This window comes from Hippoglossus stenolepis, chromosome 15, assembly GCF_022539355.2.
Source record: "Hippoglossus stenolepis isolate QCI-W04-F060 chromosome 15, HSTE1.2, whole genome shotgun sequence".
In the NCBI taxonomy this organism is placed as follows: domain Eukaryota; kingdom Metazoa; phylum Chordata; class Actinopteri; order Pleuronectiformes; family Pleuronectidae; genus Hippoglossus; species Hippoglossus stenolepis.
In genome coordinates this window covers 3,149,662-3,169,141 of record NC_061497.1, presented here as the reverse complement: position 1 = coordinate 3,169,141, position 19,480 = coordinate 3,149,662, and the positions used below count along the sequence as shown (strand labels likewise).

The 19,480-nt window shown below is 41.4% G+C and overlaps 2 protein-coding genes across 2 annotated transcripts; both read right to left on the bottom strand.

Moving 5' to 3' along the window:
- Positions 1-1,198: 1,198 nt before the first annotated feature.
- Positions 1,199-8,716, bottom strand: ppp1r14aa (protein phosphatase 1, regulatory (inhibitor) subunit 14Aa). The gene is made up of 4 exons (XM_035179306.2): positions 8,402-8,716; positions 5,558-5,638; positions 5,232-5,264; positions 1,199-2,452 (listed from the first exon to the last, which is right to left on the bottom strand). The coding sequence occupies exons 1-4, from the start codon at positions 8,603-8,605 to the stop codon at positions 2,276-2,278; spliced, it is 495 nt and encodes a 164-aa protein (XP_035035197.2). The 5' UTR covers positions 8,606-8,716; the 3' UTR covers positions 1,199-2,275.
- A 2,873-nt stretch (positions 8,717-11,589) lies between these two features.
- Positions 11,590-16,742, bottom strand: dlb (deltaB). Its single transcript, XM_035179305.1, has 7 exons — positions 16,497-16,742; positions 16,171-16,410; positions 15,964-16,021; positions 15,589-15,846; positions 14,072-14,433; positions 13,488-13,704; positions 11,590-13,093 (listed from the first exon to the last, which is right to left on the bottom strand). Exons 1-7 carry the CDS (start codon positions 16,545-16,547, stop codon positions 12,378-12,380), a joined length of 1,902 nt encoding a protein of 633 aa, XP_035035196.1. The 5' UTR covers positions 16,548-16,742; the 3' UTR covers positions 11,590-12,377.
- Between the last annotated feature and the right edge of the window lie 2,738 nt (positions 16,743-19,480).

Sequence of the window (19,480 nt, the reverse complement as noted above, 5' to 3'; positions counted from 1 at the left end):
ATGACATATTTTATACGACATAAATTATCAAATATGCATTCCCATACTTTGTATTCCCCTTCTGTTGTCCTGGAGTTTTAATTTTCACAATTTTCACAATCACATAATTAAATGTCCCCCTCTGCCCATCCACTACAAGCACACAAGCAGACAGACAGAGAGAGAAAGAGAGGGGTGGGGGGGGGGGGCTATGAAGACCATCATCATTTACCCCCGAACCCCGACATTCAACGGGTACAACAACAAGCGGAGAAAGCAGAATCGCGGGCTGACCGGCGCGGAGAAATGCGCCTCCTGTGTGAACCGCCAGGCGGCTGCGCGCTTGAGAATGGCGCGGCGCGCCGTGGCGCTGCGCTTCCGCGTCCTGTGTGAACCCGGCGTTAGAGACCATTTAAAGGCTCAGGAAACCTTTGCAGGTGTTTTGAGTTAATTAGCTGATTAGAGTGGGACATCGTGAGTCTACAATATTGAACTTTTTCACAATATTCTAATTTTCTGAGATACAGAATTTTGGGTTTTCATTAGCTGTAAGCCATAATCATCAAAATTAAAAGAAATAAATGCTTGAAATATTTCACTCTGTGTGTAATGAATCTATATAATATATGAGTTTCACTTTTTGAATTGAATTATCGAAATAAACAAACTTTTCCATAATATTCTAATTTATTGAGATGCACCTGTATATGCTGCGACTTTCTATCACACACCATTCATTCAGGAGCTATTTCAGGTTCGGTAACTTGCCCAAGGACACTTCAGAAAGCAGACTGGAGCAGCCAGGGATCAAACCGCCAAACTTCTGGTTAGTGGACAACCCGCTCTATCTCCTGAGTCACAGCCGCCCTTATATTTAATTCACATATTAAGATTTCATGGGACCTCCACAGATGAGTATCACTTTAAATATTTACCATTCACTGTATAAGTATATACGAACAATGTCCCATATATTTATACCGTCAACAAGAATGTAAATGTGTATATATATATATATATATATATACGTTCTTCGAGTATGCTTGAGTATAGAGAGGAATAATGTGCGAAACAAATGTATGTATGTCATTAGTCTTGAGGAGGAATTATACAGCTGTACTTACTAAACTGGTATTTCTGGTATATAGTCTGCCAAACTGTGACAACCCACAAATATTATTCACAGAAGTAGAATACAGCAAGAAAAAAAACACACCCATAGTGAAAGAAATAGTTTAATTAGAAACTCAAAGCTCTTTACAGAATCAAAGTTAAGTGAAAAACTGAAAATGAAGTAATAACTCCAGTCAATTGAATGACAGTAAAGTATCATTAAAAACTACAGTGTAAACAGGATTACTGCCAGTGTTACATTTTACTGTAAAGTAGATGTACAAGTAGAATCCATGTCTCTTTCCTGTAACACGACAATAAATAACTTTTATAATTTAACATAAGTGCATCTAATTGAGCTGTGTTAAAGTTGTGTAACGTGTGTTCAGTGGAAGGTGGAACATACTGTTAGTGTGCCACAGTGCAGCTCAGTGTTACATTGTTACATACAGTGATATAAAATGATGCGTGATGTTAAATATGTATCAGGAGGTTATGTGAAAAAGAAGAGCTGTACATTCTCTTTTTCGATCCCTCGTCCCTTCATCTACTCTCAGTCGAGTAAACGTGTGAGTCGCATGTTTCAGTGCTGGAAATAAATCCTGGTCTTCAGGGAAATACTGTCAGAGGAGAGATGTATGATGTGAATAATTGATATTTTTCTTCCTGTATGATTACTGACTTATTATCCACACATGGGAAATGTGCAATCTGTTTTTTAAATAAATGCTTAAAGGAATTGTTACATCTGCTTTCTTACCAAGACTTTAATGAAAAGGTTGATACTGCTCGAATATCTGTTCATTAAATATAAGGCTGCAGTTAGCTTAGCATAAGGACTGACAAACAGGGTGAAACAGCCAGTCTGGAGAGACGAAAGAAAACTGCAGCTCTAAGTTCACTAATTGTTCAATCCTCACAACAATGAAGAGTAAGAACTGCCACCTGTGGGTTTACTAGATGTATGGGCCAGACTATTGCTTGGCTGAGAGCGGGAACATCCTGGATTTGTGTTATCAATGAGAGGATGCTAGAAGACCAGTGAGTACATTACTTGCATGCACAATAACAAAACGGGGATCTGCACGTAAACACAATGGGACATACTGCTGCTAATCTCCTCAGGGGACCTTTATTGGTGGTATTGATCTTCTCATCTGTGTGTGTTTTGGTCGGGGTCTTGTCAGAGGGTCTGGTTTTGGCCTCGAGTTTGGTGGTAGTCTTGCTTTGAGTTGTTGAAGTGGTAGGGCTCGTGGCGGTAGTGGCTGTGACAGATGACCGGATGCTCGATGCCTTCGCTCTGCAGCTCGTCCTGCTTCTGAACGCCCTCCAGCTTTCTCACCAGCTCCTGGATGAAAGTCTGCAGAAGATCACAAGTGTCACAGGGAGCAGAGGCAACAGCTTTCCAATAAGCCTATTCAGCAGATACTCTGTGTATAACTGCGATTCATGTTGAGTAAATAAGATCAACACTGAGTGTGTCCTACAATTGTGATATAGTCCTTTATAACCATGAACGCTCACACTAGTTTATTTTGAGTCGATCTCCGTCCTGCTGAAACTCGCTAAAAATAGTCCCCACAAAGCTTAACTATTTACTCCTGCATGGGCAATTGTTTGCTAAAATCCAAATGTATTAGTATAGCCCACATTCACAAGCTCATAGGGCTTAAAAATCTGTACTAGTTGCCACATCCCCTGTGCTTAACACCTGACTAAAGTGAGGAAAAACTGCCAAAAAATAATAAAACACAGAAACCTCAGGACAGACAGATGCCTCGTGGAGCAGAGCACGTCAACAAAAAAACGATAAATACAACATTCATGAGAAAAAACGGTGTCTAACATAAATGTTGTATTGAGTTGTATTAATGTTTAAAATATCTATACAGAAGAAAATGTCTGACAGAAATGAAGGAAGAGGCCGAGCCTGGCTTATTTAGGAAATTATTTTTAACAGTTTTGGCCAATGATGCCTTTTTTCTCTCTTTCCTCTCTTTCACCACCAGTCTCAATTCAACACATCTACAGATTATCCTCTGGAGTTTAGCTTCAATTTAAATATATTCTTTAACTTCAACTAAGACAGTTCAGTTTGTACTTACTAAACGTTACTGAATAAACAACTGGCAAAGGCATTCATAAACATGATACAATACTGTAGATTGACGGTTTCTGCAATATGCATGTTAGATGTGGACATGCTCCAACGCATCTATGGCTTTTATAATATATGTATGAATGGAGAATTTTGACCATTAAACACAAGGTAAATTTCTATAGAAATGAAGAAGCTGTGTTTTTTTTTTAAAAAAGCATGTTGTTGCAGAGGAGGCACATGGACATTTTCCGAGGAGGTATTTCAGTTTCGTGCTAATACTTTATATGGAAACATCTGGAAGCATCTGTATCACTGGCCACTGACTGTAAGCCCTGTGTCACTCTTGTCTGTTTACATCACTAATTAAACCACGATTAAATGTCTAAAGCAACATTCATAGAGTCGTTATCAGAGCAGTTACAATGTGGAAGTAATGTTAAGTTATTTTCCACCCTGTTTTTTTGAAGGACTTTGAGTGATATTATGTCCATAGATGGAAGAAGGCCTAGGAGAGCAGCTGGCTCCCAGGAGGGGGCCCTAGGGCCCAGTAGAGGAAGTTCCCACTCTATTTTGTGTTGTGATCTAACTGTTGTAAATGCTCATAATTCCTTATGAACACAGTCAAAATAAAGTCACAGTGTATCACTGTATGTATACACCACACAACACTTTCTAAACATCCCCTTTGGTTCACATCTATTAGTGCTGACTGTGTTTCATGGTGAGATTTTTTTGCAGTAGGAGAAGAAATGGCCAAAACAATCAGCCAAATACTGACAAATATTTGTTCCGCCCTGGAATCGCTTGCTTTTGTTTTCCTTCGAGAGACATTCATCTGGGGTAATAAAGTTAAGCGTTGTCTTGGCTGTGGCCGTTCAAGTTGACACTAATTTACCGTCTGTTCATGTCTTTAGGAGCAAACTTAAGTCACATGATGTAGATTTCTCTCAAAGGACAAGCCCAGAGTTGAACAAGTCTGTCTTAGAAAAATTCTCATATTCCCATATGAACACTGAAACAAGTTTTATTGTCTGTAATATTAATGTATCCATTTTCTAATGGCCTTCCAATGTAAGTAAAGGGAGACATTTGCCTTCAGCCAGAGAGACTTTACACTATTTTCTATTTTAAGCCAAACCAAGATATTTTCCTAAACCTAACCAAGTAGTAGTTTTGTTGCCTAAAGTGTGACTGAAAACTGTGGCCAGAAATTCCTGAAGTCAAACTTTTCTCACCAACAACCCACAGTCCTCACGCTGCAAAAGTACAATTCAAAGTTTATCTGAAGTGAAAATAAGGCTACAGTTATTTGACGCTCAGCACAGAAACTGTTAAGATGCCAACTTAGGTTGATTAACTCTGTTTCCTGACGCCTCATTTACTTCTGATAAACTCTGGAATAAACTTTGAAACAGAACAAACAGTTTCAGTGTTTATATAGACAGAGTTGGGTCACATTACTTTGGAATCTAGTCAGCTACTGAAAACTACTTATATGGCAGTTAAAACTATTAAAACTGCACTTCTTGTGCTGCATGTGTGTGAAGCTGAAGTGACGGGCGGAGGCCATTTTTGAGGTGACAGCTCAACTGACTGTCTGTTCTTTTTCCCTGCCACAGGGTGGAGCACTTGTCAACAAAACCCCTTGTTACAGGCACATTTCTCATTAATAAACATCAGTGGTTCTCATGAAAAAAATGTACTTGCCATAAAGCTAACCAACATATGATACATTAATAAGCCTTGACAAATTAAATTGATCTGGGCTGATTATAGTAACTTATTATTGAAATTATGATGTAATTATGATGTAATCTATTGCTACCCAAACCTGCATACCTGTGTGTGAGTGCTGTTTTACAACAGACCCATACTTTAATGATGCACCTTATCAGAGTGTCTGAGATAGCAGCCTCCCTGCTAACCTAACCCTAACCCTCCTGTGTGATGAGGAGTCAGGTGCTGCAGCTTCAGCTTCCCCCTCTGTGTGTATACTATACATGCAGGTAAACATTTGTGTCTTGGCTTGGAAACGTACCTCTGTGTTGTTACTGCACTTTTGAAGAAGCTCCTGTTCAAAAAAAGGAGACGTAAGAAATCAGCAACACAAATACATATTTATTTATCAATATTCTACAATAAAACACATATTGTCACTTCAGCAGTAAGTGCCGTATAAAACAACACTTTCAAACATGATTGAGTGACTCTCTGAATAAAAATTGGTGCTGAAACCTGAAAAACCCCAATGCTAGATCTCTGTGACTGAAGACTTAACATTTAACAATGTTGGATCATTGAGAAAATCTTCTATCACACAATCAGCACCGTCTCATACTTTTTGAATGACCCGGTTCATTTTACCAGTAACTTTTTCACTCTGTCCTCGACGTTCGGCAGATCGATCAACTCGTCAATGTTTACCTCCTCTGGTATGTCACCCTCCTGAATTAAACACAAGATCAACACACACGTCAGCATAAAAGAAGGATGCTCTGAACACACATTTCCCCACTGCCACTTGAGTCTTTAAAAATTCCTCATGCAGTTTCCCCATTTATTCCCACGTATTCAAGAACGTGACTATTGTGGCATGTTATACTTTTACTAACTGAAATATTTAAACCCACAGGAGCTGCATCGACACATGAAATGGAAAATTATAGATGTTAAATGTATCACATAGGTTTCAAGTATATTTCAGCATATTTCAATATTATTTAAGCAAATATTCAAGTTGGAGTTGTGGGTAATGAAGGTGCCAGGTCCTGTAACAATAGAATTGTTGTTACTAGTTCATGTCATAAGTCCTACGAGACAAATTGTGATTAGTGAATATGGGCTATACAAATAAAATGTGATTGCTTGATTGATGTTGGGGGACCGTTTTGTGTGGTACACAGACCAAGAGTGATGAGAGCTAGTCAGAGCTGAATTTACTGTGAAGACTGACAGAGTTAAATAAAGTCACAAGTAAAGTGAAACAAGACAAGTGCTTACATGAAACAGGTCTTGACAGGGAGGCATGTGTGATATACATAAAAAGAATATCACTGGTTCTGCTGCCCTCATGTGTCTGAGACTCTGAGAAGGTTAGTGCAGCTTTATAAGTCATTCAGATCCCCAGAGATCACAAAGTCACACAAATCCTGTGAATATCCGGAAACTTAGAGATGCTTGACAAGATGAATAAATAACTAAATAAAAGCACAAAGAGAAACTAAGCATGTGTCTCATGCTGAACCTGTGTAAGCAGGTTAGAAAAGTACTTCCTCATACATTTACCAAAAATAATGTCCTCTTTGGTTTCAGCCTGCACCCTCTTCATGTCAATCATTTGTGTTGTTAGGCTCTGGGGGCTGAATAGCAACAATGTTGACGCAGTACAGTAACAGGGGCCTGCTATGTGTGGACAAACAGCCATTGTCCCAGCTGAGTGAAGGGACAGTCTCACCCAGCCTTCCACACCACTGCACTGCTCTGCCTGTGGAATCAGGCATTGGCCCATAAGATTGTAACTGAAAAAATTATCATTCAATCAATCAAATTTAGTTTGTATTGCCCATATTCACAAATCACAATTTGCCTCATAGGGTTTAACAAGGTGCACAATCCTCAGCCCGTAACCCACTAGAGAGAGGACAAACTACAAAACACCCTTCTACCAGGGGAACAACGCAGAGAGCTCAGAGAGCCACATGTGAGGGATCCCTCTCCCAGGACGGGCAGAATGTGCGTGGAGCAGAGCACATCGACAAAATACCAGCATTTACCAAATTCATGAGAAATGAGGTATTCATACAAGAGAAAATGTCCGACAGAGATGAGGGGAGTCATGTAAGACAGAGCAGTAATGGGTGGGACTTTTTAGTTTCACAACATGACTCTTGTATGGCACACAGTAGAGTCCCTGAAGCCCCAACAGTCCCCTTATGACACCACATTGAAATTCACCAGATCCTGATTTTTATTTAGATCAGCAACAAATTGCACACACTCATAACTATCCAGTTTAATGGAATATTGAAAAACTTTGTATCTTGCAATGTTAAAAAAAGGGATAAAAAAAATGTCTGGATCTGCCCCCCGATGAGGATTCACACTGAAAGTTGAATGGGTTCATGTTAGGCCCACAACCAATCCATCCACTATTCGTGGAAAATAGTCCATTTGATTTTGTGTAATCTTGACAGACAGGGGTAAAAGCCTAACCTCCTTCACAGAGGTAATAATTATGCAAGTCTGAGTCATTATTTTATGTACTTGTGTACAACAAAAACGACAGATTAATAAAACAATGAGGAATATATTCTAAATAGACCATTAGCTTCTTCATATAAAATAAATGTTTTGAGTAAGAGGTCGATGTGAATAAATCACTGGCTGATGAAAGTTGTTTAGTCCTTATTTCTCACAGAGCTGCCTTATTCCTTAGTCCAAAAAGGAACTCTTCTCCCCCATGTCTCCCCCTGAGAGATCCCACTCCCCCAGCAGCTGCCTCAGCAGCCACATGCACAGTGTCCACCTCCTCCAGGGACATATACATGCTGCTCTCATCCGCCATAACCTTCTCCTTGTCCCTTTTCCTCATCATTCACACTCGTCTCAGTTCCACACTGTCCATGTAAGGCAGAAACCCCCAAAGACAGACACATGGACCCAGAGAAGAAGGGGACAGCTGTGGAGTGCACCATCCCAGGCCTTGTAAGGAGAAGCACCTCTGCTCTGCGGTAAACACCTCATATATCACAGGAGGCCTCAGCTTCAACACTGTCATCTCACTGTGGCACAAACAACTTTCAATTCACTGTCTTTTCTCATGAATTTTGTAAATGTTATTTTGTTGATGTGCTCTGCTCCACGCACATTCTGCCCGTCCTGGGAGAGGGATCCCTCACATGTGGCTCTCTGAGCTCTCTGCGTTGTTCCCCTGGTAGAAGGGTGTTTTGTAGTTTGTCCTCTCTCTAGTGGGTTAAGGGCTGAGGATTGTGCACCTTGTTAAACCCTATGAGGCAAAATATGATTTGTGAATATGGGCTACACAAACAATATTTGATTGATTGAATTATCCTTTTTTCAGTGACAGTCTTATGGGCCACCTCCTGCCTGACTCTTTGAACCTATTCTGATGACTGTTATTTGCTGATTAGATGATACTACACCAGCAGCCTCAGCAGCTTCCCCCCCCTCCTGCCCGCGGACACGCACCTGACCCGCGTACAGCCGATCCAGGCTCTCGTCGATCCACTTCTCCAGGTCCAGCCGCCTCTGTAGCTCCTTCCTGTTGTACTTCACCGTGACCCGTGCGTGTCTCTTCGGGATATTACACCCCTGGTCCTGGTGCGACTCCGGGTCCGATGGCGATACTTCGTCACCCGTCAAAGGCGTCGTGCCGGTCCGGTCCTCTGCCATGTCTGCTGGGGACTGGTCTGACTGGTTCCTCGTGTCTTTCAGTCAGGAGGGGAGAGAACTGGGAGGCGACGACAGCTCAGACAGGCTGACTGACTACTGCTGCTGCTGTTTGTTCACAGAGCATCACCACAAATACTGAGGAACTATTTATACATCAGATCACATTATCTCCATAAATCATGTAACAAATTTAAATATAATAATATCATTATTATAATTAGTAGTATTAGTAGTAGTAGTACTATTCTTGTTGTTAGTATTATTATTATTATTATTAGTAGTAGTAGTAGTAGTAGTAGTAGTAGTAGTAGTATTACTATTATTAACTGTTGTTGCTATCATAAAAATATTACATCTACAAATATTTCTCTCTTATTCGTTATAATAACCAGTCTGACAGCTGAAATATAATGGTTACACGACTATTTTCACCCCTTATTTCTAACTCATCTGTAAACCTAAAGTTTATTCAACCACAACAATTATTATTATTATCATTATTATTATTATTATTATTATTATTGCTGTTACTAGTATTATGTGTTGCTATCATTGATATCATCATTATATTTATAGGCTAAATATCACTCTTATTATTTTCATTGTAACAACCATTCTGACAGAACTGTTAAACAACTATTCTTGGTCTTCCCTTCTCTCTCTCCACTCTTTTCCATCCACCCCTCCTCTCTTCTCCATTTTTCTCAGCTCACCCCACCGGTGGAGGCAGATGGCCGCCAACATTGAGTCTGGTGTCTGGAGGTTTCTTAAACATTCCTCTCCGCAGTCACCAAAGAGGGAACTTTTGTGTTTCTCTATAATATTCTAAGGTCTCGACCTTCGACCTGACTGTGTAAAGTACTTTGAGATACACAAATAAAATTGAATTGAACAGAAATTGTGTCTCTGGTGCTCTGTTGTGGGACTATCTATTCTCTATCATTTTGTCAACCTAACTATGTAAAGTGCCTTGAGATAATGTATGTTGTGATTTGGCACTATGCTAACAAATTCCAATGCCATGTACATTATGTGCAGCCTATATCTGACACCACAACTTTCCATCTTCATGTGAGCACTGGCAGACTGTAAGGAAATGTAACATTTTGACCACAATATGATCATGTTAATTTCCCCTTTGATTGATCATGATTGAATCTCATACAATGTAACCTTGATCATGCTGTATCCTGTACAACTGAATGAATCTTGGCCTGATTGCTTTAACTAAGGCATTGTTGCCTTGATGTCATCAGAAGATCCTGACCTTTGACTTTGTAACAAACCCAACCAGAGTGGGAGGGATGAGCCAAATGTATTAAGACAAAGAACTGTTTCCCATCGGGTGCATATTACAAACTAACCTTTGTCGTATGCACCATGCTCTGAGCATTAAAGTGTGACAATACTGTAAGAGAATTGTGTCTCGTTCCTCGTTGTTAAGGTGGGATTGCAGAAATTGCCACGACACTGTGTAAAGTACTTTGAGATACACAAATAAAATTGAATTGAACAGAAATTGTGTCTCTGGTGCTCTGTTGTGGGACTATCTATTCTCTATCATTTTGTCAACCTAACTATGTAAAGTGCCTTGAGATAATGTATGTTGTGATTTGGCACTATGCTAACAAATTCCAATGCCATGTACATTATGTGCAGCCTATATCTGACACCACAACTTTCCATCTTCATGTGAGCACTGGCAGACTCTGACAGCTTTTAAATAATAAGCGTCCCTATTTCTAACTCATCTGTAAACCAGAGGAAAGAAAGAAACAAGAGAAGTCAGTGTCAGGGCAGGAAATCACAGCAGATTATGTGGGTGTGTCAGCTCAGTGCTCAGCTGCATCAGATCAGTTGATAATGTGACCGAACCTAAACTGTTTGTGAGACAGAACATCAACACATGCCAACAGCACCCAGTGACCTCAGCACCAAGTACACAACTTGACTTTCTGAGAAACCTTTAAGTCACAGTTGGAAGAGGGTTTGTATCTCCTCCTGAGAAATGCTTTTAGTAGAAGAACTAGGATATACAACTTTTTACTTTGGTCAGTTATTATTGTCGGCAGATAAATGTTTTTTATTATTTCCAGCTTTACTCCAGATTTCTAATTCATCTCAACAGGAAGTTTCCTGACATCATTAAGATTAGGGATTCTCAAAGTGGGGACCGGTGACCACTGAGGATCCCTGAGGGGTTCCAGGGGGTCCCTGACTCATAGGGAAATTAGTTTATTATTTTCACTATAATTTCATCCATAAGTAACATATTGAGAGAATGCATGACTGTTGTGATCCTGCATTTCATACACTACCTGTTATAAAAAACATAACATCTTGCTGAACGGGGGTTTGTGATCTAGTTTGTTTGAGTATGAGGGGTCCTTGAAGCACGAACGTTTGAGAACACCTGACTTAAATATTTGTACTTATATATGTTGTTGATGATGATGATAAATGTTTATGCACAGAGCTGTTCATGCCCCTTGAGTGTTCGGTTCGATTTATATATCCTAGTGCTTTTCTAGTCTTGATGACCACTCAAAGTACAGTTTTGCCATTCACTCATCACACACACATATACGTTGCATATGTGCAGCACTGTCTCTATGACACATTGTCACACACTTCAGATTTGGATTCAGGATTCAGTATCTTTCGCAAGGACACTTTGGCACATGGAATGAGGGAGACTGGGATCGAGCAGCCAACTTCTGGTTAGAGGACAACCCGCTCTACCTCCTGAGCCACAGCTGCCCCAAACAAATAAATTCAGTATTGACTCCCAAGATAAAAGGATGAGTTCATGGTGAAGAAATGTTCTTTTCGTTTTCCTTCATCAATGACTCCATCATGTGGAACAGAAACTTAAATCCAGAATCACTTCAAAGCGAATCTTTTATTCCACATCACAACCACCACACAATGAAATTAAATAATGTGAATGAAAACATGGAACATAACACAAACTTTGGCATGAAATCAAAATGGCACATGAAAGAGCAATGTGATCAGTAGTATATATAAGCTATATATATTTAAATTAAAGTAATGGCTGTCTCTTGTGTGGTAAATCACATTTTCCTTTATATCCCTGCTCTGAATATCTTTGGGATATTTCACACCAGCCTGCACAGCTCATAGAACAGTTGACATACAACAACATCAAGCATCGGTATTCATTCAGCATCATATAAATATATATCTCTACATCTGTGACAATCAAAGTGAAGTGATAAACGCAAGGTTTCAAATAAATAAATAATATAAAGAATAAAAAATGATGGTACGCACAATAAGGAAAAAATGGGGGATTGAAAGGAAGATTGAAAAGTGAAACAAAACATTCCCTGTTTAAAAAACAACAACAATTAAACAAAGTGAACATATTAAAGACAATAACCCATTAAAACATATTTTTTGGGCAGGTTTTCCAAAGGTGTGACTTCCTGTATTTGGTTTGTGTTGTAGGTCCTATGAAAAGTGGGTTACGTTATTTGTCTCTTTGGGTCTTAAACATGGAAGAGCTTTGCCCTGTATAGTTTTATAATCTTTGTAAAACATACATATCAGAATAGTTCATTTGTCAATATTTTGCCTCTTCTTACATTTTTAACGGTATATTATCTCCAGCATGAGCAGAGCAGTATTCAGCTAATGAATCACGCTCACGTCATGTGCTCATGCTCACGGTGCACAAAGAGAGAGAGGCGTAACAAGTGCTAATTTTCTCCTTCCCCTGTTTCCACGTCCATGTTTACTCTCTGCTTTATCTCAGGCCTGCTCCAGAGCCCAGGCCGGCCTCGTCCCTCCACATGAAGTCCGGACGCTCACCTCTGGCCATGCTGCTCTCCACGGGGCTGTGCCTGTACCCAGATCTGCCGTCTGGGCAGAGGGAGAGGCTGAGGCGAGCTGTGCTGTTACTTATCTTAAACATGCCGTTTGGTCCCAGGAAGGCCTCTCTCTCGCTTCCTCCCACATTGTTGACCGTCTCCAGGTCATTGTAAACTGCACTGTCGTTCAGCTGCTTCCTCCCTTGCAGTCTCCTCCTCCTCCTCAAGAAGATAATGCCTGCCACCAGAACCAGCACCAGAACAGCCAGAATGCAGGAGATGGTGAGGGTGGCGGAGGATGGCTGGGAGGCTTGGCGCAAAGCTGGCTTGAAACTGGGCTGAAGCGTGAACTCACAACTTGGACCCATGAAGCCCTTAGGACACTGGCATACTGGTCCCGTGAAGTGGGTAAAGCAAGTGCCACCATTCTGGCATGGACGGGCGCCACAGGCGTCTGAGCGTACACTGCAGTTCTTGCCGGTGTACCCCAGGGTGCAGGAGCAGGTGTAGTCGTTCACACCATCTTGGCAGGTTCCGGCATTCTGACAGGGGCTTGAGGCGCAATCGTCGATGTTGATCTGGCAGTTGGCCCCGGTGAAGGCTGCCTGACAGCGGCACAAGATGCTCTGACCAAGATCCAGACAATCGCCTCCTGCAGAAGAGAGAAATACTGAGGTCAGCATCCAAGCGTTCAAAGACAATGTATCCAACCATGTATAATTGTGTACGTGACAAATAAATCGTATCTTATCTTATCTTAAACGGTTATGTGCAATCTATTCACTGTACATATTCTGACACATAATATATTTCTTTACACTGTATATACCGGTTTAATTCCAATTTTATTTTTTCTATATATTCCTGTATATTTCTATTTCTTTATATTCCTTCACCCAAGTACTGCATGCTACTTATGTGATGTCTTTCTGCTGCTGTAACATTGCAATCTTAATCTTATTTTATATTGAGCCAAAAGAAAACGGCTGTTTTGCTGTTTGGCCACAAGGGGTCGCCAGACAGGGGCCTCTCCTCTCCCCACTCACCATTCAGACAGGGCCTGTTGCTGCAGCGGTCCAGCTTCTTCTCACAGTTGGAGCCGGTGTAGCTGGGGGGGCAGCGGCAGGTGTAGCCTCCGGTCATCGCCTCCACACAGGTGCCACCGTTGAAGCAGGGGCCATCTGCACACGTCATGGCGATGATCTCACAGTTCTTACCATAGAAGCCCTGAGGGCAGGTGCATGAGTAGTCATTCTCCAGGTCCTGAGGAGGGAATGGAAGAAAAACCTACATGTTAATGAGGAAATATATACAATTTTAACTGTCTTAAGTTTTTTATACTGTGAGGTTAGATAGCAACTGCTCCGTTTGTGTTGAGTTGTGAGAGAAGGAGAGAGTTTTGCTCTGTGTTGCCCAGCTGAGGCCTACCATAACTACTGGGATGTAAGTCAGTCACACTGCCTGCTGTAACCCTTAGCATTGTTGTTTTGGCATGAATCACTTTTGAAGTTTAGTTATCTTTGTATCTGTTCTTGTGCTTCTGAATGGGATCAGTTAACTTTATCTTATCTTGTCCTAATGGACTCCTCTCATTCTTTTTTTGTATAAGTGAACCTTATCGTTTACTTACATTGCAGCTGCCTCCGTTCTTGCAGGGGTTGCTGTCACACTCATTGGTTTCCAGCTCGCAGTTGGTGCCTCCGAAGCCAGGCCTGCAGGTGCAGGTGTAGCTGCCCTGTCCTGTGTTGGTGCAGGTGGCACCATTGGCACAGGGCTTGTGGTTGGTGCAGTAGTTGAGGTCCTGGTCACAGAAGAGGCCCCCCCAGCCCTCCTGACAGTTGCACTGCCACGGCTGGTTGCACGTCCCGTGGAGGCAGCCTGGATAGCGGACGCATTCAGTGCAGGAGGGGCCCTGCCAGCCCATGCGACACGTACAGCCCCCTGGGGCCTCGCAGTAGCCGTGCTTCTCATTGCAGTCCGCCGAGCAGATGGCTGTAGAGGAGAGGGAGGGTGTGTGATTACAATGGGCACGCCTTCTCATACAAACACACTACTGGCCCCCCTGTCTGACCCCACTCCTGTTCCAGACTTCACTGTTGGTTAAGTATTAAGCCAAGCAGCTGGTAGGCACACTGCCGGAGAAAAATGCTTTCTTTTATCTCCTTCCCGTTACACACACACGCACACACAAAGACACCCAGATCACCTTGAAAAATGAATGTGTATATCTGATGGGGCCACAGTTCTTTCTCTCATTGTAATAGAGAACAAAAGACAGATGGGACACTGAAGAGTCTCTTTTTTAAGAATAAAACACAACACTACAGGATATTACTCAGGGAGAGGAATGACTCTATATACTTTGAAAACATCCCTGCTCAAAGTGTCAGTGTAGCACCTCAAATACCAGATAGTATCTGAGCAGTAAGATAAACACACACACACTTTTTATCCTCATGCTTTGACAAATCCATAGTCTGATTTATGAATTCATGGGACGAGGAAACATTGGGATTGTCCATTTGTGTTAATATTTTGTGATCTGACTTGTTGTCTTCATTATCTTAAGGCTCTCAATTCCTTTATGTGGAAGTTTATGTCATTTTAAGAAAATGTTTTATCTACACTGTTTTTATACTGACTATAGAGAGCTGTCACGGTTCTTAGAAGGATACCTGTTATTTTACTCTATTCATCCTTTTTAGTGTTGCTTATCATATTCTATCATATTCACACTGTGTATATTTATTTACCTGATTATGTCTAACTGTAGTGCTGAGCTGTTGTTTTTTCCCAGTAGTAACGTTGTTTTAAAGGGTGTGATGTAAACAAAGTTAATTATTCTATTTAAAGTATCTATAACACAGGTTTACTAAATCAATGCAATTAACAGTTTGTGAAGATTAAAAAATAAAGTTAAATTATAAAAAATATTTTAAAGAATTAAGAGGTAGGCTTTTAAATTATATTGTGGATGTTTAAATTATATTGTAGATGTCCAAATCTACTTGTATGTGTGTGGATGAATCTGGTGTTTTACAGGGGAGGATACATTTCTAACTTGCTCCCTCCACAGATCAGGCCAGTCAGTGGACCACTAGTACAGGATCTGAGTGCCTTGCTCGAGGGAACTCCAAAAGCACTTACGCTCAGAGCAGTAGTTTCCCTTCCAGCCCTCCAGGCAGATGCGGTTGCCCTCCTCGTCGCAGGTGTAGTGACCCAGCGTGTCGTCCCTCGGTCTGCAGTAGTCTGCGCAGCCGTCTCCGAAGTAGTACTCATCGCAGAAGACGTGGTAAGAGTAGCGCAACTCGCTCTGCTCGCCGAAGTGCACGTCCTGGGACCAGTCCTCCCCGATGGCCAGTCTCCTCTTGGTCGCCAGGCGGCTCACGAGATTGTTTTGGTTGTCTGTGGGGAAAAGAACGTTTTTTAAAAAGTTGCATCTTGCAAATAAGCCCGTGCGTAATAGGGTAACTATATTAAATACGGTCCAACTACGAGAGTAGGGACAACAGCACCACCTACCCGTGTATTCAGTGGGGGATTCTGCGTTCCAAGCTTCAATGATCAACGAAAATGTTCCCTGGAACGGAAAGAAATAACCATTTATCCAACATGAATCAATTCAGCAGTAGATAAACGATGGTTTGCATAGACGGTCTTTAAAAACAGCAGTAAGCCATTTTAAATAAAAACACTTTTAGACATGCGTAACAAAGATGTTCCATTTACCGGCCACTTGAAGTGGAAAGGCACCCGGATGGGTGCGCTGCTGGAGATGGAGGTGTGGTCGGCCCTAATAACGTTGGTGTGTCCGGTGCCAAAGGTGCAAGGCGGCTCTGCGGAGATCACATCCTCCGGGTGTTTTAGGCAAATTCTGAAAAATATATGGCAGTCCCTGTGTCTCCTGCAGATGCGCTGCGCCGTGTTGAATGAATGGATCTTCAACTCAAACACACCAGAGGAACATACCTGCAGTGACAGAGAGATGATGTCAGACACGTGTACTGACAGACATAGTGAGAAGGTTATTTTAGCAGAAACAGAAAACAACTTACTGTGTGCACTAAGGCCAGAGCCAGGAGGTATCTGATGTGTAGATGTGCCATTTCTTGCTCCCTGTTTAAGTGAATGTCCGCATTCGTTGTGTGCAATGGTATTCCCAAAAGTTGCAGAGGAAAACACTTCAGAGTAGAGGACAAATCCCTCCAAAAAGAAAAAAGTTTAAACACTGGGCTATATGATCCTCTTGATGTCCCTTAAATCCTCCTGCTTCTTCAATTCCTCCGTCCTATTGATGGCACTACACTTGTTTTGGTCCTGGTGCGTAAAGGCGCACAGTGGATTTATACCCAGCGATGCTGCGCGTCACGGACAAAGAGGTGGAGCCGGGGCAGACCTCAGGGGAGCAGCCTGGCACAGGAGGCCCGTCTGGGGATTTAGGCAACCTACAGTACATCTGGACACAGTTAGGAATATGCATTAGAAGCTGGCGTAGGGCAAATATGTGGAGAATTAGATGAATTTTAATTAACTATGGGCCTGGTGTGGGGGATGGACCTGCGTCACTCAGGCTCGATCTAAACTTATATGGTCAACAAAGTGTCCAGGTTTTAGTGAAGTCAGATTGAAGAACGTTTTTAATAGTAGCCCGATCCTGTGGTTGGAGTGAGATTCTACCACAATAAAGATGAAAACTTTTCATCCAAGAGATAAAAACATTATTCAAACATCGGGGTGAACTTAATGAGCATGTCACAGCGTTTATGAAGCCCTCCTGCATTTCATCAAACAATAATTTCCATCACAATTTTCGCAGCTATTTAGATCATTGTTTAGAAAGTGTTTTTCACTTTGGGTCTTTCCTACACTCTAAACAAAGATCAGAAGGAAGCAGGGAAGAATGGCACATCGCCTTCCTTTCTTTACATCCAACATTATAATTGCTCGGACGCGTGTGAGGTGGTGGAGAGTTGGAAGGTCCACATTGTGCGTCTATAGCGAATACTGATAGTAGGGCCTCTTCTGTTGTCCTCTTGCGTCTGAAGAAGGGGGGGGCAAGAAAGTGTGTGTCTGTGTGTCTGTGTGTGTGTGTTTGTGTGAGTGTGGGTTGAGGGGGTTGCGGGCTTTGGACTATCATGTTGCTTTTGTCTGGACCTCATAGGAACAGCTGTATGGTAATCAACGGCACATGGTCGACCCTGTGGGGCTCCAACCCCAGCTATTGTCTCCGCAAAGCGTCTATACCCCCCCCCCATAAGCACGCGCGCACACACACTCTACCATAACTCCTTATTGATTTAGGAAGGAGTGCGGTCGGCTGTCGGTTCCAGCACCTGTCGCCTGCAGCAGGGGTGATGTGGTTCAGAGTAAACACACCTAAACTGTTATTTAGACAGAAGAGCTGATCCAACCACCACGACTCATATCTGGACTAATATAAGACGCTGTGTCCTATAATTGAACAGAACAATAAGCCACTTCACAATTCATGTTATATGAGTTTTTAAGAGTCCTATAATACATAACTGATTACATTGATTTGTCTGTATATGATGACGGTCACCTAAAGGTTTGGTTTAACCACTTTTACAACCCAACACATGCTGCCTGACGACATGGATGTGAGTTTGATCCAGATTTTCTGAATCCAGAGGACTCCTCGAGTGAACGAAAACATGCGACACATCAGAAATGTCAAGATCGCCACAGTTTATTTATAGCAACTGCTATTTATTCATCTCACACACAACAGGCATGTGTGGTGTGTGATTATGTGCATATATATGGATGTGATGGCAGCAGGGTGGAGGATGGGAGGTGGGGCCTATTGATATTAAAATGAGGTAGAGGGACGCGTGCCTGCAGTGGCCCCCTGTATATCCTGACACGCTTCCCTGCACGACAACGTGGACAAAGGAGGGAGGAAACACACAGTTGTATGTAAACTAAGCAAAGTGTTGTCAGAGAAGACTCACAGTTCTGTCGGTTATTAATGGTCAATAATCGTGTATGTCAAACCTTAGAAGTCCTGAGCAGTTTCTACAAGTGGAACCAAATACTTCCAATGAGGACGTCCAGACAAAATGAGAATACATGTTTTTTAGTTTGGCCATATAATTGGCTTGCAATTCCTCCAAATCAACCACACAAGAATGAAATATGTGATCCATGATTCCATATATTTACTCATAGATTAGAGTATGATTATCAGTTTACAGTAAAGTAATATCCAACCCTAATGTTGATTTGTTGTTTTATGGCATGGAAACTACTCTGCTATTGTTTATTTTAGTCAAATCAAACATGCTTTTAATATTCCCTTGACTTTGAAATGTAATATCCTCCTCTTAATATAACAAAATAATATATAGACAGGACACATGACACAATGGTGAAAATAGGCCTCTGGATAAGTGGGTACAATCCCCAGCTATAAGATTGCAAATAATCCCCCATCTTCCCAAATTATAAACTGATAATTTAAAATTTTGAAAATTCTTAGCAGAATATTTACTTACACAAGGGTTTTTTAAATTATCTATTTAATTATTATAACCTACATCAGAATTTTGAGAACACCTATTTGGTTTCGTGGACTGCTTAACAGGAATGGTCAGTAAGAGAGTGTTAAAGTCAAAGTTTTGTTATAGAATTGGTGATGTGGGGGATATAAATCATGATGAATGTTGTATATGAGGAAAGTGTTGTGATTAGAGTGGACAGATTATATCATTGGGCTGAGAATGATATGAATGAACAATCAACTGAACCAGATCCCCATATCTGGTTTGTCTTCGAATGTGTGGGGGATAAAAACTAAACAGAAATTCAATTTCCGGTCTTTGTTTGCACATCAAATCATGTCTACATGCCAAAGAGCATTTTAAAACTTGTAAATATATGAATTGTAGTTGCGTGTGTTTGTGTGTAAATCTTTCTATACATCTCCTGTCACACACATAGCCCATACATCATCATCCCCCTCTATTCCATCGGGAGAGGTGCACCCAAATGTACGTCCTGCCTCCATCTACACCTG

What these genes read in the sequence shown, in the direction of transcription:
- ppp1r14aa (XM_035179306.2), bottom strand. Translation starts at nt 8,605, where the DNA reads ATGGCAGAGGACCGGACCGGCACGACGCCTTTGACGGGTGACGAAGTA. An exon ending in ACAGAGTGAAAAAGTTACTG is followed by an intron (nt 5,265 to 5,557) that starts GTAAAATGAACC and finishes TTTTTTGAACAG; the next exon opens with GAGCTTCTTCAAAAGTGCAG. An exon ending in AGTGCAGTAACAACACAGAG is followed by an intron (nt 2,453 to 5,231) that starts GTACGTTTCCAA and finishes GATCTTCTGCAG; the next exon opens with ACTTTCATCCAGGAGCTGGT.
- dlb (XM_035179305.1), bottom strand. Translation starts at nt 16,547, where the DNA reads ATGGCACATCTACACATCAGATACCTCCTGGCTCTGGCCTTAGTGCAC. An exon ending in GGGAAACTACTGCTCTGAGC is followed by an intron (nt 14,434 to 15,588) that starts GTAAGTGCTTTT and finishes TCTCCTCTACAG; the next exon opens with CCATCTGCTCGGCGGACTGC. An exon ending in AGAACGGAGGCAGCTGCAAT is followed by an intron (nt 13,705 to 14,071) that starts GTAAGTAAACGA and finishes TTCCCTCCTCAG; the next exon opens with GACCTGGAGAATGACTACTC.